Here is a 25,669-nt window from a genome sequence, read left to right on the forward strand (position 1 = left end):
ATTCATCTGGTTTCCTAGTTTGAACCAACCTTACCCCACTGAGCCTCTCAATACCATGCTTTCCTACTACAGCTTTTTAGGTAAAACTGTTTGTTGTTAATGTTTACATATTATCTTGACTTAGAATTTCTTTCTTTGGGGGTATTTCTCTTTAGAAAACCTGTTCACAAATTCTAAAAGTACCCTTACAACACCAGTCTCTTTTGATGGCTGAGATAATTTCTGGCAGGCAAATTACAGCACCATTTAGCTGCCTCCTAAGATGGAAGAGTATGGAAGAGTATTGATGACAAAATATAAATGCTTAGTTTTTATCTCGCAACTCTTTTAAACAGACCGAGGCTGACTCTCCCTACCAGAAACTGCTCACATATTTAATAACTTAGGCTGAGAGAGATAAATTGGTATTAATATAAAGATTTCCCATTTTTTAGTTGTATGTGCTATAATTCACAACAACGTGATAGAGTAAGATAGATACTGCAGATACTATAATCCTATGAGCTCAAATATATTTAGCCACAAAATAACTTTTGACTTTCTTCATCCTTTAGTTCCCTGAAATTTTCCTACTTATTAGCGTCTCATCAGTGTTCTCCTTCTCTCTTCACTGGGCAAGCTGACAGGTAGCCACAAACCTAGCATAAAGAGAAGGGAGAAATTTTCATATTTTGTTTCTCAGACTGGAAATCAGCCTCTCCAGAGACATTTTAGGCTTCCAACAGTTCAGAATCAACTGTACCTTTTTCAGACTTCCTCTGCACAAACCAGCCATGCCTGAGGGAGAAAGCAAGCATTTATAAAGAACACAGCCAAACCTCACCCAATTTCTCTTTTCAGCACCCTAATTAAAAAGGCTAAATGGGGTGGCTCCTCCACTCTCATGAAAATCATCTCTGAAGTAGCACTGAAACCTTTCAACAAAGGGGCATTTATACAGCACAATAGAACCTTGATATCTGCAATGCTTAAAAAAAATACATTCCCATTCCCAAGGAAATTAACTTGCCAGGTTCAGTTTCAAGCAACTAACCTTCCTTTTTTTTTTACTCCTTTATGATAAAAAGAAATCCAAGAAAATTATTTTTCTTTATTATTAAAAATATTTTTTATTGACTGAAGCTGATCAATTTTCTTAGAAGGGACAGAAATGCACATAGTATATTCTTTAAAAAAATTAAATTACAAGTTAAAAGGTAAGTGTTTTAGTCTTTAATGATAAAAAAAAAAAATGCATACAAAACTTGCAAGTTTTTGTTTGTGTAAGTAGATGGGACCTATTACAGACCCAGACGAGATGGGGCTCTGTTCAGCTTTGGGACAGAAGGACCTCAACTGTCAGTAACAGAGGAGATACTTTCCAGTTAAAAATATTTTGTATCCTATCATTTTATGTCTCTTTTACATAGCAAAGTCCAGAGCTAAAGCCACAAAAGAAGAGAATACCACTTCTCATATATTCGCAGGTGACTCTAATAAGCTGTTGGTTATAATTTAAAGCACAGTTTTTTTAAAAAAAAATCATAGTTAAAATAGCATTTTGTATGCAGGGGTTCTCTATTTGATGTTCACATTTTTAAAGAGCTTCTCTAGTACTTAACTGTAGTCTACATCTTTACAGAGAAGTCCTTTTCTCTCTAGCATAATTATTCCAAGTTTGTATATAGATAAATACACAGTAAGGTCTAATTTCTTACACATAAAAAAATATATCTTCAACATGAAAATGGTCAACTTGAAAACAAACAAAATATAGATGCTGAAAAATTAACTTTCAGTTTCTGCTTCCCTTGGGTATTCAATGTTGCTTACAAAGGATTACAATCCCCTTCTTGTTTTCAAGGTTAGGTATTAGGTATTGATGTCCACTTCCTGCCTTCCGAAGATGAGAAATTGGCTTCTGCAAGAAGGAAAGAAACACAGAGTTAATAAAAATCGAGTCGAGAGCATTGGGTACTGTATTCTAAGTTCCAGTCTCTAAAAAATTAACTATACGTCTTGATTTTTATCTTCCTAAGGTCACGCAAAATACCATAAATCTGAAAATTTCTCAGCAGAGAAAGAACAAGGGAGAGAAAGAGGGCTACCTACACTCACTGCTTTCACAGAGTTCTTGACGTGCTCTCTTTTACCATGAAAGCATCTGAAGTGAGTATACTTTTTAACTTACCAAACTGGATTCTGAAGAAACTTTGTATTTGAAATGCAGGTTTGATAGAAGGAAACACAAATCAAGAAAATACTTACTACATCAATGAATCTTTTTTTTTTTTTAAAGATTTTATTTTTAAGTAATGTCCACACCCCACATAGGGCTCGAACTTACAACCCTGAGATCAAGAGTCACATGTTCTGTGAACTGAACCAGCCAGGCACCCCACTCAATGAACATTTTTATAAAACCTGAAACCCCAGAAAAGACTTCTTTCCAAAAAGACATCCAAATGAAATGCTGATTTTTTTTTTTTTTTTTTTTTTTTTTAAGAAAGAGGCAGCAGGAAAGGGCAGAGGGAGAGGAACAGAGAATCTTAAGCAGGCTCCATGTCTAGCATGGAGCCTGATGCCAGGCTCAATCTCATGACCCTGAGATCATGACCTAAGCCGAAATCAAGAGTTGGATGCTTAACCAACTGAGCTACCCAGGTGCTCCTAAAATGTTAATTTAGATTCTGACTTTGAAAACTGTCTGTATTCACTTCCTTGTGTTTAAAATTCTAGGTACTGAGAACAAAACTCTTTGATCTTCATTTCTCATACAAACAATTGACTTTTACTGATTAAATTTAGAAGGTATGTATGAATAGGTCAAACAAGGATTATAGGTCAAACAAATGCATGGCCTTGACTCTATTATCAATGTTCCCAAGTTACTTATTAAATATCAAATGAGCTATAAGAGGAGATAAACAAAGGTGACTTACCTATGACCACAATGAATAGTGAAGTTGACTTTTGTTTTCTTCAATTACTAATAAAAGTATTTTTTTGAGCTGACTCTTCTGAGACTTCTAAATTCTACAAAACAACTTCAAAATTAGTACCCAGGAGAGAAAAACTGGACAATACTTAAGACAATACACACATATAGGGGCGCCTGCTTTCGGTTCAGGTCATGATCCCAGAGTCCTGGGATTGAGCTCCCTGCTAAGTGGGGAGTCTGCTTGTCCCTCTCCCCCTGCCCCTCCACTCCCTACTCGTTCTCACTCTCTTTTTTTTTCTTTTCTTTTTTTTTTTTTTTTTTTTTTTTTTTTTTTTTTTAAATATTTTTTATTTATTTATGATAGTCATACAGAGAGAGAGAGAGAGGCAGAGACACAGGCAGAGGGAGAAGCAGGCTCCATGCATCGGGAGCCCGACGTGGGATTCGATCCCGGGTCTCCAGGATCATGCCCTGGGCCAAAGGCAGGCGCCAAACCGCTGCGCCACCCAGGGATCCTCTTTTCTTTTTTTTTAAATTTTTATTTATTTATGATAGTCACAGAGAGAGAGAGAGAGAGGCAGAGACACAGGCAGAGGGAGAAGCAGGCTCCATGCACCGGGAGCCCGATGTGGGATTCGATCCAGGGTCTCCAGGATCGCGCCCTGGGCCAAAGGCAGGCGCTAAACTGCTGCGCCACCCAGGGATCCCTCGTTCTCACTCTCTAATAAATAAATAAAATCTAAAAAAAAAAAAAACCCAAAAAACAAACACACACAAACATAGCAGAAATGCCCTTAAAATACCTTACAGAATTAATGAAATATAATGAAGTAATTTCATACAACTAACATCCTTCCAGCAAAGAGGTACTGATTTCCTATTCATGTGTGCAGCCCTTTTCCTGTCTCTAACTGCCTAGTAGGAAGGCTTTGTTTGCTTTACAATGTGTGTTATTCCTTAAACAATGGCAATAAACTAATGCCCAAATATAACTGGCTCTTTATCACAGCCTTAACATGGACTGTGTTGAGCCCTTAATGAGACAGTGGTCCTCAATAAGAGTGAACAACTCTTAAGTGCCACTGTTAAATTATAAGTACCTACTGAGGACTTGGTTAGCATTGTCAGGTGTTTGGGAAGATATTTTTAAAAAGAAGAAGAAGAAAAAAAAGGACAGAGGAGGATGATACCTGGAAAGACACTGGTAGACTTAGGTGGTAAACTTTAGCTTGCAGGATAAGCCACCTCCTCAGCATCTTCCTCCTCCCTTTGGGACCTACATTTGAGCTAGTGAGGGTTATTCTCTGGGCTTTCATTCATGCTGCTTCCTCTCTGCTCAAACAGCCTTCTCATGAATTTTATAATCTGATGTATTTTATTAATTTAAAAACATGATTCTAATGGGAGAAGATAGTTGTGAAAGACCTAGAGGATAAAGGGCTAGTATCCAGAATCTATAAAGAACTCATCAAAACTGACACCCCAAAAATAATCCACTTAAGACCTGGGCAGAATACATGAACAGATATTTCTCCGAAGATGATATCCAGATGGCTAACAGACACATGTAAAAATGCTCAGCATCACTCATCAGCAGGGAAATACAAACCAAAACCACAATGAGATACCACCTCACCCCCTGCTAGAATGGTTAAAATTAACTCAGGAAACAACAGGTGTTGGTGAGGATGTAGAGAAAGGAGAACACTTTTGTACTGTTGGTGGGAATGCAAACTGGTGTAGCCACTCTGGAAAACAGTATGGAGGTTCCTCAAAAAGTGAAAAATAGAGCTACCCTATGACCCACCAATTGTACTACTAGGTATTTATGCAAAGGATACAAAAATGCTGATTCAGGGCAGCCCAGGTGGCTCAGCGGTTTAGCACTGCCTTCAGCCCAGGGTGTGGTCCTGGAGATCGAGTCCCACGTTGTGCTCCCTGCTTGGAGCCTGCTTCTCCCTCTGCCTGTGTCTCTGCCTCTCTCTCTCTCTCTCTGCGTCTCTCATGAATAAATAAATAAAATCTTTAAAAAATGCTGATTCAAAGGGGTACATATACCCCGATGTTTATAGCAACAATGTCCATAATAGCTAAACTATGGAAAAAGCCTGGGTGTCCATCCACAGATGTATAAAGATGTGGTATATATACACAATGGAATATTACTCAGCCATCAAAAAGAATGAAATCTTGCCATTTGCAACAATGTGGATGGAGCTAGAGGGCATTATGCTAAGTGAAAGAAGTTAGAGAAAGACAAATACCATAGGATTTCACTCCTATGTGGAATTTAACAAAACTGATGAACATAGAGGAAGGCGAGAAAAATAAGATAAAAACAGAGAGGAAGGCAAACCATAAGAGGTTGTTAACTATAGAGCACAAACTGAGGGTTGCTGGAGGGGAGGAGGGTGGGATTAGGATGTGCTAAATGGGTGACGGGTATTAAGGAGGGCACCTGTTGGGATGAGCACTGGGTGTTGCATGTAAGTGAAGAATCACTCAATTCCACTCCTGAAACCAATACTATACATACATTAACTTGAACTTAAAAAAAAAAAAATAAAGAATACATATCAAAACGAAGATTATTCAAAGAGGATCTGTAGGCTTTACCAGTCTGCCACAAAAAAAGGTTAAGAATCCTGGTGGACAACACCAACAGTCTCAAACTAGCGATGATGTGCAGTCCCATGTACTTGTCAAACAGTCCAAATTCAGATTCCAGGTGAATCCCTCCCCATCCCCACCCAAGTAAGTAGAAAGCCTGCTGCAGGGTAAGGTGATATGGTCAGCTGTGCTGCATTTTACTCTTTCCTTTTTTCTCTCTTTTTTAAATTATTGGGGCTATTTTTTTAATAGTTAAAACACTGACATTAAATAGTATATATTCTTATTCCCATCCCCTTTTTGTATATGTGATCAATACCATAGGAACCTTTCAGCATCTTGCTTCTATTCACTTAATAACATATCCCAGAAGTATTTCCACTCTAAGACTTTCCTCATTATGTTTTATGGCTAAGTAATATTCCACCCGGTGGACATACCATTGCTACTCCCTCAGTTCCTTCTTGCTGGACACTTGGATTGTTTCCAAATTTTTGCTATTTTGAAGCAGCGCTGCAACAAAAAACTTGTACATGTGCCACTTTATACACATGTGGATGTAGTCATAGGAGAGATTCCCAGAGCAACACTACTGTATCAAAGGATCAGTTCTGCAATTTTTAGGAAACAGTGCCAAGTTCCCTGCCAGAAAGTTTGAATCACTCTGTGCTCCCCCAACGAAGTCTAAGTGTGCATTTCAGAAAAAGGCTTTGAAATAAGACCCTTGTTCTCAGCGCCAGATGGCAAAAATGGTGAAACAGGCCACGCAGAACTTTATCCCGCTTATTTGTTTTTTTCTCTAACTAGCTATACCCCATTCACAGGACCAGAGGGAGGGAGTCATTAAGTATGTTGCCAAGTAGATTTCTGTTGTTGTTTTTTTAAAGATTTTTTTTTTATTTGAGAGAGAGAGAGCCAGAGCGCACAAGCAGGGGGAGGCGCCGAAGGAGAGGGAGAAGCAGACTAGCCACTGAGCAGGGAGCCTGACACCCAGGATCCCAGGACCCCAGGATCATGATCTGAGCTGAAGGCAGACAGATGCTTAATGGACGGAGCCAGCCAGGTGCCCCTAGATTTCTGTTAACTGAATTGTTTTTGCAACATTTCCAGAATTAATTAATAATCTTCTGGAAAATTTATTACATCCGAAGCCAGTATTTTTTTTTCCAACTAATTCCAAATGATTATCTAGTTCCAGCTGTGGCACATTAAGTACGAGATTTAATCACTTTTCCTCACCCATGAGATGTAAGGTTGAGATTACGTACCTCTTCTGGGTCTTTCTAGCTCAAAAATTCTCTGAAACCAAGTTTTTGCCAACTTCAAGAGCTTTAGCAGTTTTTCAGTCTATAGCTGAGGTTACTGTTTTGTCTTTTTCCTGTTTTTTTTTTTTTCCTATCAGGTCTATTCCAGGTATTTACTGACAATCTCTGTAGCAGGTACTGCATGTGCTACAACCAGGAATGCCAAGATGAGTAAGGGGGGTTACTGAAGATGCTCATGGGGACAGGAAGAAATGCACGCAGTCTGCTATCATGCATGTAGTCTGCTTACATGTTCACAGACACACATAGCTGTGCCATGAGGACAGAAGTGAAGGAGCTATTGATTCTATCTTAGATAGGAACTTAACATACAATCCTCCAGAAGAGATTAAGAGCCTGAGGCCATGAGAATGAGTAGGGGTCTATCAGGTAGATCATACGCAAAGATAGTTCTGCGGGATCCCTGGGTGGCGCAGCGGTTTAGTGCCTGCCTTTGGCCCAGGGCGCGATCCTGGAGACCCGGGATTGAATCCCACGTCAGGCTCCCGGTGCATGGAGCCTGCTTCTCCCTCTGCCTATGTCTCTGCCTCTCTCTCTCTCTCTGTGTGACTATCATAAATAAATAAAAATTTTTTAAAAAATAAGAAAAAAGATAGTTCTGCTATTTTTTTTTAAAGATTTTATTTATTTATTCATGAGAGACACAGAGAGAGAGGCAGAGACACAGGCAGAGGGAGAAGCAGGCTCCATGCAGGGAGCCCGATGTGGGACTCGATCCGGGGTCTCCAGGGTCACACCCCAGGCTGCAGGCAGCACTAAACCAATGCGCCACCAGGGATCCCCAATAGTTCTATTAACACTTGTTTTGAGAATGTGAATTTGTTCGGACACAGCAGACATATTAGGGAGCAATTTGGGCATAATGTGGTTTGTGTTTACTTAGGTACAACTTTGTCCATGAGAAACACTAGCTAAGTTGTACCCAGCTGGACTGAGCCATGGCATGTAGGAATACATACACATGTGCCCCTCAAACATCTGCTGGCCCCTGCAGCTTCCCAGGTGTGTTATAAGCCACACCTAACCACATCTTCTGCTATGCTTTCCCATCCGATTACCTTCCTGCCACTTCCTAGTGGATCACAAACTGTCACCTACCTACCTCCCTGACACCCAATTCTACATGCAAACTTCAAGTCTTTTTCAAGATGAAGTGCTATATTTATTGCAGTAGTTAGGTATTTCTTAACCACCTAACAGGTATAAAAACTGACCATTTTGATTACATTCCTATCCTTAAAAAAAATTTAAAAAATTTATCACGGACAAAGTGTTTGAGTGTTATGTTCCTAATCTCATTTTTCCTGTAAGCTGTGTATTTCTATTGTCTGCACATTTTGCACTGTGCAGCCATTTTTAGGAATCCATAAGTTGTATTACAGATGAAGTAATATGGTTATCAAAATATTAAACAAGGTTATGATATAATAATATACACTGTTTTTAAGTTTTATTCAAGTAATCTCTATACCCCACGAGGGGTTCAAACTCACTGCCCCATGATCAAGGCTGCAAACTCCACTGACTAATCCAACCAGGTGCCCCCTTACACTTTTTTTTTTTAATTTTATTTATTTATTTGAGAGAGAGCAAGAATATGAAGCAGGGAGGGGGCAGAGGGAGAGGAAGAAGCAGACTCCCCACTGAGCAGGGAGGGCAAAGCAAAACAGGACTCAATCCCAGGACCCTGGGATTATGACCTGAGCTGAGGGCAGTCAGATGCTTAACCAATGAGCCACCAAGGTGCCTTTGTACTCTTCATTATTAAAGCATTAAATAATAAGACCTAGCAGCAAGTCTACTATTTTGTAATTTTGAGGTAGTGCTAAGTTATAAAGGATATTTCAAGATATGTGCAATAACTATCATGTGATATGAAACCATCTGTACTCTCTATTAGGAACAAAGTCATGGGTGTTACATACTATTATGGCTTGTTTCCTATATTCATAATTAAAGGAAGTGGTAAATTTCAATTAGAGATTAGATTAAAATAAGCTTATGTGTTATTTCTATTACTATCAAAATTTATGGATCCCTTGAATTCTATTCAACAAAGTCTGATTAAAAATCTCTGCCCATGAATGCCCGGGTGGCTCAGGGGTTGAGCGTCTGCCTTTGGCACAGGTCATGATCCCAGGGTCCTGGGACTGAGTCCCACATCAGGTTCCCCACAGGGAGCCTGCTTCTCTCTCTGCCTATGTCTCTGCCTCTCTCTGTCTCTCATGAATAAATAAAATCTTAAAAAAAAAATCTCTGCCCAACAAATCCATAGAGAAAAACAGTAGATTAATAGTCACCGGGAGCTAGGGAGAGGGAATGGCGAGTGACTGCTAATAGGTACAGAGGTTTCTTTTTTTTTTTTTTTTTTAATTTTTATTTATTTATGATAGGCACACAGAGAGAGAGAGGAGAGAGGCAGAGACACAGGCAGAGGGAGAAGCAGGCTCCACGCACCGGGAGCCTGACGTGGGATTCGATCCCGGGTCTCCAGGATCGCGCCCTGGGCCAAAGGCAGGCGCTAAACCGCTGCGCCACCCAGGGATCCCGGTACAGAGGTTTCTTTTGGAATGATGAAAATGTTCTAAAATTGGATTGTTGTGATGGTTGCACAACTTTGTAAATATACTAAAACCACTGGATTGTGCATTTCACATGGAAGAACATTCACATGGTGTATGTATATTATATCTCAATAAAGCTGTTTACAAAAAAATGTTACAAACACTTAAAAACACTTTCTGCCCCAAAGTAAATAAATTACTTCACTAATGCTTCAAAGAGTTTGTTGAGGGAAAAAAAAAAAAAAAAACTTCCCAGAAAACACCACACAGTCCATCAGGGTTTCCACTTTGAAAAGCTTATATGGCATACATGGTATATAAACTATTAAAAATCACTATTTCTGGAGCCCATTATTCTTGAAGGTAATCTTTGAAACCACCTATTGAAGCTCATGGCAATGAGCGTGCTGATTCTAAAATGGTTAATGTTCTTGGGACACCTGCCTGCTTCAGTCAGTAGAGTGTGGGACTCTTGATCTCTGGAGTTGTGAGTTTGAGCCCCAAGTTGAGTGCAGAGATTACTTAAAAATAAAATCTTTTATTTTTTTTTAAAGATTTTATTTACTTATTCATGAAACACACACACACAGAGAGAGAGAGAGAGAGAGAGGCAGAGACACAGGCAGAGGGAGAAGCAGGCTCCATGCAGGGAGCCCGATGTGGGACTCGATCCCGGGTCTCCAGGATCACACCCTGGGCTGAAGGCGGCACTAAACTGCTGAGCCACCCGGGCTGCCCAAAAATAAAATCCTTTAAAAAGGGGCACCTGGGATCCCTGGGTGGCGCAGCAGTTTAGCGCCTGTCTTTGGCCCAGGGTGCGATCCTGGAGACCCGGGATCAAATCCCACATCGGGCTCCCGGTGCATGGAGCCTGCTTCTCCCTCTGCCTGTGTCTCTGCCTCTCTCTCTCTCTCTCTGTGTGTGACTATCATAAATAAATAAAAATTTTAAAAAATTTATAAAATAAAAAATAAAAAAATAAGAAATAAAAAGGGCACCTGGGTGGCTCATCTGGGTAAATGTCTGCCTTTGGCTCAGGTGGCAATCTGGGGTCCTGGGATCAAGCCCCACATTGGGCTTCCTGCTCAATGGGGAGTCTGCTTCTCCCTCTCCCTCTGACTGATGCTCCCCTTGTTTGCTCTCTCTCTTTCGCTCTGTCAAATAATAAATTAAAAATTTTTTTTAAATCTTTTAAAAAATAATAGTAAAATAAGTGGTTAATGTTCTGGTTTCAAATCATCTGTGTCTGATGGAAACAGCTTCATGGAACTCTGAATCTAATAAAATACCAATATAATGGAGAGCTAAGCAAGCAATGACACCAGAAAGCATTTCATTGAACAAGGCAAGGATGTTCACTCTCACTTTGTTATTCAGCATTGACATGGAGGTCTTAGCCAGAGCAATTAGGTAAGAACTTTTTCTTATAACCTAACATAACCTAAAGATTAGAAAGATTAGTTTCCTATAATATAACCTAAAGATTAGAAAATCTTTATTCACAAATAACATGATTGTCTATGTAGAAAATCCTAAGAATCTACAGAAAACCTACCAGAATAGGTGAATTTAGTTAAGAACAATTTACAAAAGTCAACTGTAGTTCTTTATACCATCAGCAGATAATTAGTGATAAATAATAAGTACCACATATAATAGCATCAATAAACAAAATAACAGGAATACATTTAACAAAAGATGTGCAAGACCCCTATAAAAACTACAAAATATAGTTAAGAGAAATGAAGGAAGACCTAAATAAATGGAGATATACTCTTTTCAAAATGTCAATTTTCCCCAAAGTGATCTATAAATTCAATGAAATCACATTATCAGAATGTATTTTTGTAAAAAAAAAAAAATGACAAGTTGACTCTAAAACTGCCATGGACCTGCAAAAGATCTAGGATAGAAAAAGCAATTTTGCAAAAAAAAAAAAAAAAAAAAGAGAGAGAGAGAAAGAAAAAAAGAAAAAGTAGAGCATGTATACTACTTGATTTCAAGACTTTCTATAGTCACATAATCAATAGTGTGGTATAAGAACAACCAGATCAATAGAACTGATCGGAGTCCAAAAATAGACCCCTGCATACGCAGTAAACTGATTTTCAACAAAGTTGCCAAAAGTAATTTAACAAGAAAGGACACTCTTTTCACAAATAGTGATGGAACTAGATATCTATGTGAGGAAAAATGAACCTGATCCTTATTTCATACCATCTGCAAATATTACATTGAAATAAACCATAGACCTAAAGAGGACTTTAAAACTTTCAGGAGGAGAAAATATTCACACCCTTGGGGTAAATTTCACAGGATACAAAAAGCATCATTTGAAAAAAATTGATAAACCAGACTTCATCATAATTTTACATTTCTGCTCTTCAAAAGACACTTTAGAAAATAAAAAGGCAAACCAGGGATCCCTGGGTGGCGCAGCGGTTTAGCGCCTGCCTTTGGCCCAGGGCGCGATCCTGGAGACCCGGGATCGAGTCCCACATCGGGCTCCCGGTGCATGGAGCCTGCTTCTCCCTCTGCCTGTGTCTCTGCCTCTCTCTCTCTCTCTGTGACTATCATGAATAAATAAATAAAAATTAAAAAAAAAAAAAAAGAAGTGAAAAAAGGCAAACCACAAACTGGGAGAAAATAGTCCCAATATATCTGACAAAAGACAAAAGCTGTGTGTGCAGACTATATTAAGAACACTTACAATTCAGTAACAGAGGGAACAATTCAAATTTAAAATAGGCAGAAGTCTTGCACAGACACTTCACAAGAGAAGATATGTGAAGAGCCAATAAGCACATGAAAAGATGCCAATCATTATGTTATCAGGAAAATACAAGTTAAGCAGCAACCAGATGCCACTTCACATTTACTAGGATGACTCTTATCCAGCTGACTGACAAAACCAAGTGCTGCTGAAGACACATAGCACCTGCAACTGTGGCAGGGATACAAAGGGTGTGAACACCTTTAAACACTGTATGGTGGTCTATTAAAAAGTTAAATATATAAAAACATGTTAATTAAAAAAGGCTTATATAAAAATGTTCATAGCAGCTTTATTCATAATAAGCCCAAACTGGAAACAATCCAAATGCCCCATCAACAGGTAAAAAGATAAACTGTGGTCTACTCATACAACGGAATACTAATCAGCAATGAAAAGAAGTGAAGTACCAACACATACATTGTCATGGATGAATCTCAATTCTATTGAAAGAAGCTAGACAAAGTGTACATACTATATGACTGCATTTATATTAAGTTCTAGAATAGGCAAAACTATTCTCTCATGATAAAAATCAGATCGGTAGTTCCCTGGGGTGGGTGTAAGGTGGGGCGGGGGTTCACTCCAAAGAACATGAAGGAATTTTCTGAGGTGATGGAAATATTCTGTATCTTGACTGGGGTATTGGTTACACGAGTGTATATACATTTATTTAAACTTACTGAACTAGTGATCTGTACTAGTTTTCTTCTTTTTTAAGATTTTATTTATTTATTCATGAGAGACACAGAAAGAGGCAGAGACACAGGCAGAGGGAGAAGGAGGCTCCATGCAGGGAGCCTGATGTGGGATCCAACCCCAGGTCTCCAGGATCAGGCCCTGGGCCGAACGCAGGTGCTCAACCGCTGAGCCACCCAGGCATCCCTGTACTAGTTTTCATTAAAGAATAAGTACACAGGCATTAAAGTCTATAGACAAAGTTGATTTTAAAAGAAGTATTTCAGAGTTCTTATAGATCTTTTTTAATTTAGTTCTTTATTTTTTTTTAAAGATTTTTAAATTTTTTTGTGAGACACAGAGACAGAGAGAGACGCAGAGACACAGGCAGAGGGAGAAGCAGGCTCCATGCAGGGAGCCTGATGTGGGACTCGAACCCGAGACCCTGGGATCACAAATGAGCCAAAGGCAGACGCTCAACCACTGAGCCACCCGGGTGCCCCTAATTTAGTTCTTTAGTCAGGGATACAAAAGAGTTTAGTTTAATGGCTTTCAAATATCTTTATGCACATAGCATGCCCAAGCAATGCACCTGAACTCTTAAATATAAAGCATCAGCTCTAAGCTCTTACTCTGCAGATTGGGAAAATGGAGCCCAAGTATCCTGATTTCAAGTTCAATATTGTTTTCACTATTTATGTTAAGGCTATAAAATCCACAAAGCAACTTATATTAGTGCTATTGAAATGTTACTGTGCTCAGAAAAAGCAATTAAAATTAACAATGAGAACACTCCCTGAAGAAATGATAGATTTAAAACGACTATTCTGCAATTCCTAATGAAATATCAGATCTAAGTAATAATAATCAAAGAACATTAAAATCATTAAGTGAACTTTACAATATAAGAGCTCAGGCTGACAAACTCTTGAATTTCTGATCAAGCTTTACTTCCACAAATGGCACAACCAAATATTTGGGTCCTCCTAATATGACGGAATAGGCAGCAGAAAACATCGCCAGTGAAGTAGTGATGCCAAAGCAAACAAAAACCCCAAATGATCCCAAGTCTCATCAAGTCACTAGATCTAAAAAAAAAAAAAAAAAAAGTCACTAGATCTAAATACCAGTTCCTAGGAATCATGGATGGTAGAGGAATGTATTAAATTAACAGTGAAGACATGTAGCAAGATCCAGAATGTGGGAAATTCTATAGGACACATGACCCAATGTTTCTTCCACAAATAAATGACATTAAAATGAAGAAGAAGAAAGAGGAGGAAGTAAGAAGGAAGATGGGGAAGGACTGGTCAGTAATAAACTTTTTTATTATTTTTTTTTCAAGTTTATATTTTTTTTTTACTAATCTCTATACCCAACATGGGGCTCAAACTCATGACCCTAAGATCAAGAGTTACATGTTCTTCCAACTGAGCCAGCCGGGTATACCTTAAGAGAGAATTTATTTTTTTTTTAATTTTAAGATTTTATTTACTTATTTGAGAGAGAGAGAGAGAGTACATGCGTGCGCGCATGCACATGAGTGGGGGATGGGGAGGAGAGGGAGAGGAACAAGCAGATTCCCTGCTGAGAAGGGAGCCTGACATAGGGCTTGATCCCAGGACCCTGAAATCATGACTTGATCCGAAGGTAGACGCTTAATCCAATGAACCACCTAGGTGCCCCATTAAAGGATACATCCCTGGACGCCTGGGTGCTCAGTGGTTGAGCATCTGCCTTCAGCTCAGGGAGTGATCCTGGGCCCTGGGATTGAGTCCCACATCAGGCTCCCTGCGAGGAGCCTGCTTTTACCTCTATGTCTCTGCTTTTTTCCCTGTGTCTCTCATGAATAAATAAAATCTTAAAAAAAAATTTTTTTTAAATAAAATGCTAGTAAGAAAACAAGTATGGATAGGGGCAAGATAAAAACAGCAGAAAGCTGAAGGTCTGTAATTGTAATATTCTACTTCTGTATTTAAAATTTTCTACAGTAAAATGTATATTTTTTATATCCCCAAGAATTTATATTCATATGCCCAGGCAATTAGAAAGAGGAAGTCTGGGTACAGTGACATTTGAGTGTGATTTTCCCCTCATCTTTAAAAACCAGTGTGCTACCTCTCTGCCTCAGAGACATAAAGGATCTTTCCTTCTAATAGAAAGGGATGGTCAACCAGTGATACTTGTAAATGAGTACTCAGTGGAATATTCAGATACACAGATAAGGTCAAAAGAAAAGTAGCCACATACATTTCTGGCACTGCTCCTGAGACTCTCAGAACTGATGGGGAGCAGAGTACTCAGCTCCAGGTCTGTCACCATCTGGCGAGACTCTGCCAGCAAACGCTGAAGCTTGCTTGTGGGCGAAAAGTCATCCTGGGAAGACAGCACAATGTAAGTAAGAGATCAGGAAGCATTTTTAAATGTTTATAGTTACAAGTACAATGTTATAAACACAAATATTAACAACCCATTAATATTTCTCTGACTTTAGGTATTTACATATCAAAGCAGGACATTAAAAACTAGAATAACCAAATTCCATTTATTTCTTAGACCCTATTTAGCAAGGAGCACCTGATGGCTCAATTGGTTGAGCATCCAACTCTTGTTTTTGTTTTAAGATTTTATTTACTTATTCATGAGAGACAGAGAGAGAGAGAGAGAGGCAGGGACATAGGCAGAATGAGAAGCAGGCTTCATGCAGGGAGCCCGGGATTCGATCCCGGGACTCCAGGATCACGCCCCAGATCAGGCTCTGCACTCAACATGGAGCCTGCTTCAGATACTTTCTCCTTTTTTTCTGCCCCTCCCACTTGTGCTCTAATAAATAAATCTTAAAAAAAAAAAGGACCTACTTGGCTAAATAATTTGACTTCAACAGAACTTACAACTAATTAACAGTCATGTGATAAAAATCACATGATAGGTAAGCTAGGCTGCCTGGCTGCCTCAGTAGGTAGAGCATGTGACTCTTGATCTTGGGGTTGTGAATTCGAGCCCCATACTGGATTTGGAGATTAAAGATAAAATCTTAAAAAAAAAAAAAAGGTCGCCTGGGTGTCTGCCTTCAGCTCAGGTCATGATCCCAGCATCCTGGGATCGAGTCTTGCATCGGGCTCCTTGTTCAGTAGGGAGACTGCTTCTCCCTTTCCCTCTCCCACTCCCCCTCGTGCTCTCTGTCAAATAAATAAATAAAATCTTTAAAAAGTATCTAGACTAATTTTTTCATTAAGGAAAATTAATTCTAGGGGCACCTGGATGGCTCAGGCAGTTAAACATCTGACTGTTGATCTCCACTCAGGTTTTGATCTCAGGGTTGTGAGTTCAAGCTCCGCATTGGACTCCACACTGGTAGTGGAGCCTGCTTAAAAAAAAAAAGTTAATTCTAATTTTCCAGGAACAAAGATGATCCCTACTGACCTAGAAGATACCTGTGTGCACATGCACAGACACACACTAAATATATATGTATATATGACAATGTAAGCATGCAATGTCATATTTTGCCTCAGAAAAATAGGTACAGACATTGAAAAAGGGTAACTAACACCTGAAATGATACCCACAATGAATAGGGATCCTATTCATCAAACCTATGCTCCTTTGGAATTCCTGCCCACGAGTTTCTCCTCCCATTCCCAGGCAATACACATATGTTTTGTCACTAGAGGCTAGTTTGCATTTTGTAGAATTTTATATAAACACGTTCAAAATTTTGTCTATCTGGCATCTTTCATTCAGCATCATTATCTTGAGATTTACCCATGTTAGGTATTCATAAGTGATTTATTCCTTTTTTATTCCTGAGGAGTACTCCATTGCATGGATACACCACAGTTTGTCTACCAATTAATATGTATTTGGATTGATTCCAGTTTTCCAGCTAATACAAATAAAGCTGTTTAAATATTCACGTGCAAGTTTCTGTATGACATGTCTCCATTTCTCTAGGAGTAGAATAGTTGGAATATGGTAGGTGTATATATAACTCTTTAAGAAACTACCAAAGTGTTTTCCCAAGTGAATTTTTCCACCACCAGTGAATGAAAAGTCCCTGTTGCTCCAGATTCGAGTCAGCACTTGGTACAGTCAATTTTTAACAAAGAGAACACTCATCAGGTACCCATTAGGAGGCCAGGCCCAGCAGTATCACATTTAGACCAAGCAACTGTAATGTTATTATTGTATATTTGAAATAAGAAATCATAAAGAAATCAATATTGATAAATATACAATAAATATTGATAAATATACAATAAAGAAATATACAATATAAATAAAGAAATAAATAAAGAAATTATTGTATATTTGAAATAAGAAATCAAGGCTCAAAGAAAGTAAATTACTTTACTCAGGTCATTGAGCAAAGACAAAGCAAGACAAGGATTTGAACTCGGAACTATTTCAAACCCCATTGTCTTCCCCCAAAGAACACCCAAAGTAAGTTCATCTGAACTTATTTCCTCTGTGAAAGAGCTGCAATGAAGATCCTGTTTATGGTGAACACACTGACTGGCTCATTCATGATAGTAGCAATGTACTAACAACCCCACTGACCGTAGGAGGGGTGTGAGCAAACTGGTTTATTCAATCAATGGACTACATATCAACAATCAAAACTAAGTCTTCAAGTATCAAATGTCACAAAATATTCAGAGTTAGGAAAAAATCACATTGTAAAAGGACAGAGATAGTAGTTTGACCACCTATGTATATTTTATTTAAGATTTATTTATCTGAGAGCATGCGTTTCTGTGTGTGAGAGCAGGGCAAGGAGCAGAAGGAAAGAATCTCAAGCAGTCTCCCCACTGAGTGCAGAGCTCCATCCCATGACCCTGAGGTCACCCTCAGGGTGACACTGAAATCAAGAGTGGGATGCTTAACCAATTGAGCCTCCCAGGCGCCCCCATTTATGTACATTTTAGGCACAAAACAACACTATGTAGTGCTTAAATATATGCTTTTTATATAGTAAAAGTATAAGAACAAGCATGAATGCAACATCAGAATAATTATTAGTTGGAGACGGTGGGGAAAACAGTGCTTGGGACTACCACTTTCTCTGTAACATTTCTTAAACAAGAAAAATAAAGCAAATATGGCAAAATATAAACATGTTAGATTTGAATGTAGGTGAACATTGCTTGTTATAGCCTTCATTTTTTATGTTTAAAATATGTGTTAAAATAAAATAAAATAAAATAAAATAAAATAAAATAAAAAATATATCTACAAATCACCTAGAAGACTGAGGGACATTTTGCCTAGAGTCAATCCATAGGATAATATTTTAAGGAAACAGGACGGCAGCCTGGTGCCTCAGCAGTTTAGCACCGCCTTCAGCCCAAGGTGTGATCCTGGAGACCCGGGATCGAGTCCCACGTCGGGCTCCCTGCATGTTGCCTGCTTCTCCCTCTGCCTGTGTCTCTGCCTCTCTCTCTCTCTCTGTCTCTCATGAATAAATAAATAAAATCTTAAAAAAAAAAAAAAAGAAACAGAAGGAAACTCTGACTTTGGTTAAATGGTATCAAAATACCGTAATTAAAAAAAACAAAAACAAAAAACCAACTGAAGAATGACCAAAATTAAGCACACTAAAAGCAGTTACAGAAGAATTAAAAGTATGTTGGGGGGAAGTCTTGCTTGAATAAGCTGGGTATTTCTCCCATCCAAGTACTAACCAGGCCCAACCCTGCTTAGCTTCCAAGATCAGACGAGATCGGGCACGTTCAGGGTGGTTATGGCTGTAGACAAGCTGGGTATTTCTTTCTTTTTTTTCTTTTTAAAGATGTATTTATTCATGAGAGACACAGAGAGAGAGAGAGAGAGGCAGAGACACAGGTAGAGGGAGAGTCAGGCTCCCCACAGGGAACCCGATCTGGATTCCAGAACCACACCCTAAGCCAAAGGCAGATGCTCAACCCCTGAGCCACCCAGTGTCCCAAGCTGGGTATTTATAAGCAAAATACAAACCTTCTCACTGGACAATGGTGTCTCTTTGTTGAATAACAAAATCTTAGATGAGTTCTTTACATCAGAAGAGGGCTCTGTCTCTATTAATTTCTCATCCTCTCTTGTGACAGATTTTGAAGAACCCAAACAGTGGGAATGCTGGATGGCAATTAGCTCACTATAAATAATAAAACGAAACAGAAACAGACATCTTAAAAGGGTATCAAACATATATCACCAACATTCTTATACTTAAAAGTATCTCAACAGGATAAAAAAAAAAAGCTGTTTTTCTTTTTAATGAAGAAGCTCCAGTTTGAGTAGAACATTATAGATTTGAGTAGAATACTTGAGTAGAATATTATAAATTGATGCATACCCTTTGCAGTATTAAATCAGAATTATCAGTTAAAGGGTTGACAACAGAATAGAGAATTTCCCTCCCCCTTCCAAAAACAAGAAAACAAAAAAGAAGGTTCAAGAGACAGGATCATCCAAAAGGGAGGACACAGGTTAAACTTGTGAAAATTTTTGAGTTTTTGTTTTGTGAAGCTGGTTTTTGCTAATGGTTTTTAAAAGTCCTTTTGTGAAAGTAGAACAGCACTGTGTGGCTGTTAATTCTTCTATAGATCCTCAGTATCAGAGAACAGACACATATAGCCAAGCTTCTGGGTAAATTATTAAAGTGTGGGCTCAAAGTGGAGGGAATCACAAAAGCTGTTCTGGAACAGACCAGAGGCACTGGAGCCTCTTCCTCCCATGTTCCCTATATTTGAAGGCTGCCATGGCTTCTCCCTCTACAGCTAAACCCTTATTTATCAAATGGAAGGGTGGTACAAGTGTGAGCATTTTAGTTTGATAATAGAACAGGTACACATTCAGTTCTTATAATCTAAGGAAATATAGGAAAACATAATTATCTTTTCTATTTAATCATGTATTTGTCATGTGATGTCTCGGCATGTGCCTCTGCTGGCAGGCAATGGTCATTTCGATTATTTCAGGCTGGTGAGGTCAAAAGGGTCTTGAAACAAAACTCCAAATTTAATTTGAATTTTTTCATATGATTTTTAAATGACTCAGGCTTCTCAAAGGGCCAAAGAAAAATCCAAATAATGAAAATACCATAAAGAAATTTTATTTTTTTTAAAGATTTTATTCATTCATTCATGAAAGACACAGAGAGGCAGAGACACAGGCAGAGGGAGGAGGAGCAGGCTCCATGCTAGGAGCCTGATGTGGGACTTGATCCTGGGAATCTGGGATCATGCCCTGAGCCAAAGGCAGACACTCAACCATGGAGCCACCCAGGCGTCCCCAGAAAGAAATTTTAATCACAAAGTCCTATGAAAGTCAGTGTGATGGTTAAAACAAGGTTCTCAATATAGCAACTTTGTCCTCTCTGTAATTTACAATTGAAGAGCCTGGTTTTATTTAAAAATAGCAGACATTATTATAGCACCCCTCAACCACGAGATTCGGCAATTCTAACAAGATGAGCCTCACTAATGCAGTATATGCTAATAACTAATCCATTTTCTTCTCTTAAAAAAACTATTAACTTCCACCAGCTTGTTATATACAAATAGTCTTTTTCTTGCATGATTAAAAAAAAAAAGTCTGGGAATTATAAAGTTAACTCAAAGGCAGAAGCAGTTGGATATGTAAATATGCCAATGGGGTAGGGAATATATGGTGGGGAGGTGGCTGGCAAAATTCTTATCTGGGATCTAGGGAATGTGATCTCTGCAAAGACAGCTTATCAATTCACATTGGATCCAGAGTTGAGGAATGCCCCAGAGCAACATTCTACTCTGTAAAGTGACCCCACTGTTAGTTTAAAAAAAAAAGAAAAACATATTTGCCCAACTCATGACAACTAGCCTTGTTTTCAAACAAAACCTTTGCCTCAGAAGCTGTCTGAGGTACAAACTTTTCACTGGACTCTAATACAGTCTCTATACAATCAAAAACTCAACAGTCTACATGCCGATGAAGCTGATAAAGAGAGTAACCAGTCTGTCTCAAACACGACTTCTGTTTACAAACAGTGCTTTCCGTTGAGCAGTGCCTACACAGTAGCTACTGGAGCCCTTTCTACTTCCCATCATAGCGTGTGGACTCCCTGGGTTTTTTTTTTTTTTTTTTAATATTTTATTTATTTATGACAGATACAGAGAGAGAGAGAGAGAGGCAGAGACACAGGCAGAGGGAGAAGCAGGCTCCATGCACCGGGAGCCCGATGTGGGATTCGATCCCGGGTTTCCAGGATCACGCCCCGGGCCAAAGGCAGGCGCCAAACCACTGCGCCACCCAGGGATCCCTCCCTGGGTTTTGACCAATGCGAATCATTACTAACCTCGTGGAGGAGTTGTATTTCCTTCCACCGGCACTTTCTGAACAAGTACACACAGATTTGTGGCGAACAATTCTTTGTACTTTAGAAGGCTTGAAAATGCTCATCCACTCCATGTCAGACATGTGGCCCGGAGCTTCAATGATGAAGTTACTTGGGTGGCAGCACTTGGATTCATACATGTCACTCTCTCCCAGACAGGTTTCATTTTTATGGCAACAGGAGACTCCAGATCTTTCTATGTCATCTTGACATTCAACATCCAGCCTTTCCGGTTGTTTTGAACCAGAACAGTTGGCCAGGCCCAGGTACACATTGACATCATGCCACTGTTTCTCATCAGATAATGATGTTGATGTTTCGGAGAGTTGTTTCTCTTCATTCTGAATCCCGATCCCATTACCTTTTGGTGACTTTGCATGGATCTTGCACAATGTTCTTTGGTTTTCAGGTTCGACTGGCATTTTTCCTCCCAGAGACCAAGACTTTTGCTTCTCCAGTAAGTCTTTTGTAAATACAGATGAGATAGCAATTACATTTTTTTCCCCAAATGAGGTATTACCCTGTTGTTTCTTCTCTTTGCACACCTCACAAGAGCCCCTGTCTGGCTGATTTTGCTGAACCAACATGGTCTCAAATTTTGGATGTTTCATCAATGACTTCTGATTTTTCTCCCTCTTAATATCGACTTTTGGGCGGTGATTCTCAAGGTCTGACAAACACATGTCTCTGCTATGGTGGCAGCACAAAAAACCAGAAGTTATAAGATACACTTGATACTGTCATTCTAAATATTTCACCCAAACCTCATTTGTTGAGCTAAATCCTACCTATCAATATCCATTTGTCTGAAATGAAAACATAAGGGAGAATATGTATTCTTTTTTTCAGAGCCAGATTTCAGCCTGACTTCAGGGAAGTCTCTCTGACCAGCAAGCCCACACACACTCACTTTCCCCTTCCCCTCAACTCCCTCCGTGCTTATTGCCTCTACTGCACTCCTTGTTTTACTATGTGAGTTATCTACTTAATCACACAGCAAACTTCCATTATGACTATACTGTTCACTAACTTTCGTGCACATATCCTGTATTTTCAATAGACTCGTTAAGTTTCTTAATACGTAGAGGCATTTTTAATTCTTCCAGAACCATAGGATAGCCTTTCACAGACAGTAAGTGTTCTGTAAATACTTGTGGATTGTTGTTATTTCCCTAATTCCGTTACTGTTACTGTTTCATAGTAAACAGAGGTAAACCCAGCACTTAAAGGGGACAGAGATTCAAGGGTCAGAGATAAAGTGCCAAATGCATCTACCATACTGCATTCATGACCACCCCAGATATCTGCTGGATTTATTTATATGGCGATATCTTCAAGCTGATCTAAAGTAAGGATGATAGGTGTGCATAAAATGAAAATTAATAATATACACAAACGTGATAAAACTTTTAATCAACTGTCTTCATGTCACATATATTCAGGTATTCTCCTCTGGAGAGTTCTGACCCCTCAGAGAACTCACCCCTTACCTTCTGGAAGGGCACAAGTCATTTTAGACTCTTTAAAGAGAGAGTTCACTCATCCAGCCCAGCGCCTCCCAGGGGTAAGAAGTACAAAACAGGGAAAAACCAGTATGATAGGGCTTTTGCCTGTAAGAGCACTCTGGACTGGTGTGGTGTATACCAGCAGGGATTGCAGCCGGGACATAAAGCATGAGTGTGATGCCCCCCCAGCAGAAGGCTTCGAGAGAAGAGTAAAGCAAGCACAGCAGTCACACTGTCTGTAGCAACAGATGCTCCTTCCAGCGGCTCCTGCAACTACTAACAACCAGGCAAAGGAACTACGGGCAGCCAACCTTTGTGGTTTCATGGTCACACCTAGTGGCTTGGGAACTTCCCTAATTCCTGTCACACTTCTGCTTGGAGAAGAAGACTAAATTTAACTGTAGGATAGTTATATGCCTGTTAAATTAAACCACACCTCATATATTTATATTTGAACTTTACAGAAACCAATTTAATTCACACACTGTTTTTAATAGGTAAGAAAATGTGTCTCCTTCTATTAACAAGGAAAACGGGAAAATCAAGGTAAAAGCAGAGATCACCCTCAGCTAGCTGAACTCCCAATTACAGTTATTTATACCCTTGTTGGTAATATTTCTCTTGGGCAAGTACCACGTCCTATGTATCTTTATTCTCCCCATTCCTAGCCCAGTGAGTGCTAAACACTAAACTCCTGAGTGCGCATGAAAATGACTCACCTCTGTGATTTCTTTTTTTTTTTTAATTTTTATTTATTTATGATAGTCACACACAGAGAGAGAGAGAGAGAGAGAGGCAGAGACACAGGCAGAGGGAGAAGCAGGCTCCATGCACCGGGAGCCCAACGTGGGATTCGATCCCGGGTCTCCAGGATTGTGCCCTGGGCCAAAGGCAGGCGCCAAACTGCTGCACCACCCAGGGATCCCACCTCTGTGATTTCTACTTGAGCTCAAAGCCTTGTACACACACAACAGATACAAAAATAAGACTAATGAATTTCTTCTATCAAGTGGCTAAATCAGGATCATGCCTAAAATTCTAAGATCAGTTCTCCCGGGATTATAATGACAATTACTAGCTCATATATATTGATTCCCTACCATATAGGGAATAATAGAAGATTCTGGCCCATAGTAAGTACTTAATAAATAGACTGGATGATAAAATAAAACATAAGATCATACTAATAGCATCTTGCTAAGATTACCTGGACTCCAGAACCTTTGATTCCTCCATCTTTGAGTCATAGATCTGTATTAATTCCTGAGAATTTTCCACATTAAAATTAAGAAACTGCAGATCACTCTGTTGTTTTACATAAATCTGCCGTAGATATTGATAAATCAATAAGATGTGACAACAAAACTATATAGAGCCAACATTGAAATGCTAAAACAGATCAGTGATAAATACGCTAAATATGTTTGCTTTTATTTTTCCTATGTGAGCACTCAGATTTCTTAGTATAACTAATTTCTAAGCCTTTCATTATCATAAGCAAGACCCTATCAGCAATGCTAAATATGATATACCTTTAATGTAGTTAGGATTCCAAAAGCACCATAAACAAAAATTGAAAGACACACACTTTTCCTAATTTGATGTTTGCTTATAAGTGCTTCCCAAATAGTAAGAGCAGTATAACTAGGGACATACCTGTCTGAGATTATGCAGTTCTGCATTTGTACGTTCTTGCTTTGACTTTGCAATATCAAGTAACTCATCTTTCCTTTTTTCTCTCTCTGCTATTTAAGAGCAAATATTAAAATATTTTCATCAGTCATATCAACACAAAACTCTTCATTTCCAAAAATTTAATGTTTCAGTACCATGCTTTCCCCTTGTTCCTGAACTTAAAATTTGCACAATGCATGGCTGGGAAGACTTTAAATTTGTAATTCTGACTAGATCTTTCACCAAACTTGAAAATATTTGTGATATAATTAATGCTGAGTCAAAAAAGGATTCAGAGTTGTATCAACTGTATGTTTGTATACACAAGTAGAAAAAGTCTGAGAGCAAATACATCTAAGTATTAAAGAAGCTTTTTTGTTTTTTTTGTTGTTTTTTTTTTTAAAGATTTTATTTATTTATTCATGATAGTCACACAGAGAGAGACAGAGAGGCAGAGACACAGGCAGAGGGAGAAGCAGGCTCCATGCACCGGGAGCCCGATGTGGGATTCGATCCCGGGTCTCCAGGATCACGCCCCGGGCCAAAGGCAGGCGCCAAACCGCTGCGCCACCCAGGGATCCCTAAAGAAGCTTTTTTGGATGGGAGGATTAATGACAATTATTTTCCTCTTTTTTAATGAGGGTGTAATAAAGTACATATTACTTTAATTTTTAATTTTTTCACATTACATGAGTAACTTATGAACACATTTTCATTGTAAAAATCCAAACAACATATTACCTCTATCAACAGAAAAAAAATGAACATTATAAGGGACAATAAAAAAATCGTGATTTTTACTAATATGAAGTCAATCTGATACAATCTCACAATCAGGCCCTTCCTATATATTGTCATGGACCAAAGACCAAAGATATTTGAGTCTGTTAAGTGCCTCCATAGTAGAAAAACTCACCCAGCACTCTTTTATTTCTTGAAAACTTTTTATCTTATAGGTAATTAAGATTCCGAGTTCTCTTGAATACACATAGTTATACACTCAATTTTTCTTAGTGAAAAAAGAGAGCAAAGAAATAATTTTCAAAAAAATTTCATTCAAAAAAAAAATCTTCATTCCTTTACAAAGACCATCAACACTTTGCTGAAACATGGACACTCCACTAACTAGAGTCAGACAAAGTCTAAAACTAGACAAAGTCATGTTTTAGAAAGTTTTAGGACTTGGTAAATGAGAACACACAGGAAGGAAAGAATCTACAGTGCTGTACCAGAACTAATACCAGAAAAAAACATTAACATTATGCTT

General features: G+C 38.8%; 1 protein-coding gene across 11 annotated transcripts in view; it reads right to left on the bottom strand.

The window, feature by feature from the left end:
• Positions 1-1,197: 1,197 nt before the first annotated feature.
• Positions 1,198-25,669, bottom strand: part of CCDC62 (coiled-coil domain containing 62) — a 41,443-nt gene continuing 16,971 nt past the window's right edge. For 8 of the 11 annotated variants that reach the window (XM_038574895.1, XM_038574890.1, XM_038574894.1 and 5 more), the window contains 6 exons: positions 24,385-24,473; positions 23,936-24,051; positions 21,185-21,913; positions 18,847-19,003; positions 15,121-15,246; positions 1,198-1,900 (listed from right to left, as the gene is read on the bottom strand). In XM_038574895.1, coding sequence (XP_038430823.1) covers positions 1,799-1,900; positions 15,121-15,246; positions 18,847-19,003; positions 21,185-21,913; positions 23,936-24,051; positions 24,385-24,473 — 1,319 coding nt within the window. In that variant the 3' untranslated portion in view covers positions 1,198-1,798. Of the gene's footprint in view, positions 1,901-2,921; positions 3,016-15,120; positions 15,247-18,846; positions 19,004-21,184; positions 21,914-23,935; positions 24,052-24,384; positions 24,474-25,669 lie in introns of all 11 variants that reach the window. The other 3 variants (XM_038574892.1, XM_038574893.1, XM_038574891.1) reach the window with 3 other exon arrangements.

Source organism: Canis lupus, chromosome 26 (genome assembly GCF_011100685.1).
Source record: "Canis lupus familiaris isolate Mischka breed German Shepherd chromosome 26, alternate assembly UU_Cfam_GSD_1.0, whole genome shotgun sequence".
Lineage (NCBI taxonomy): Eukaryota > Metazoa > Chordata > Mammalia > Carnivora > Canidae > Canis > Canis lupus.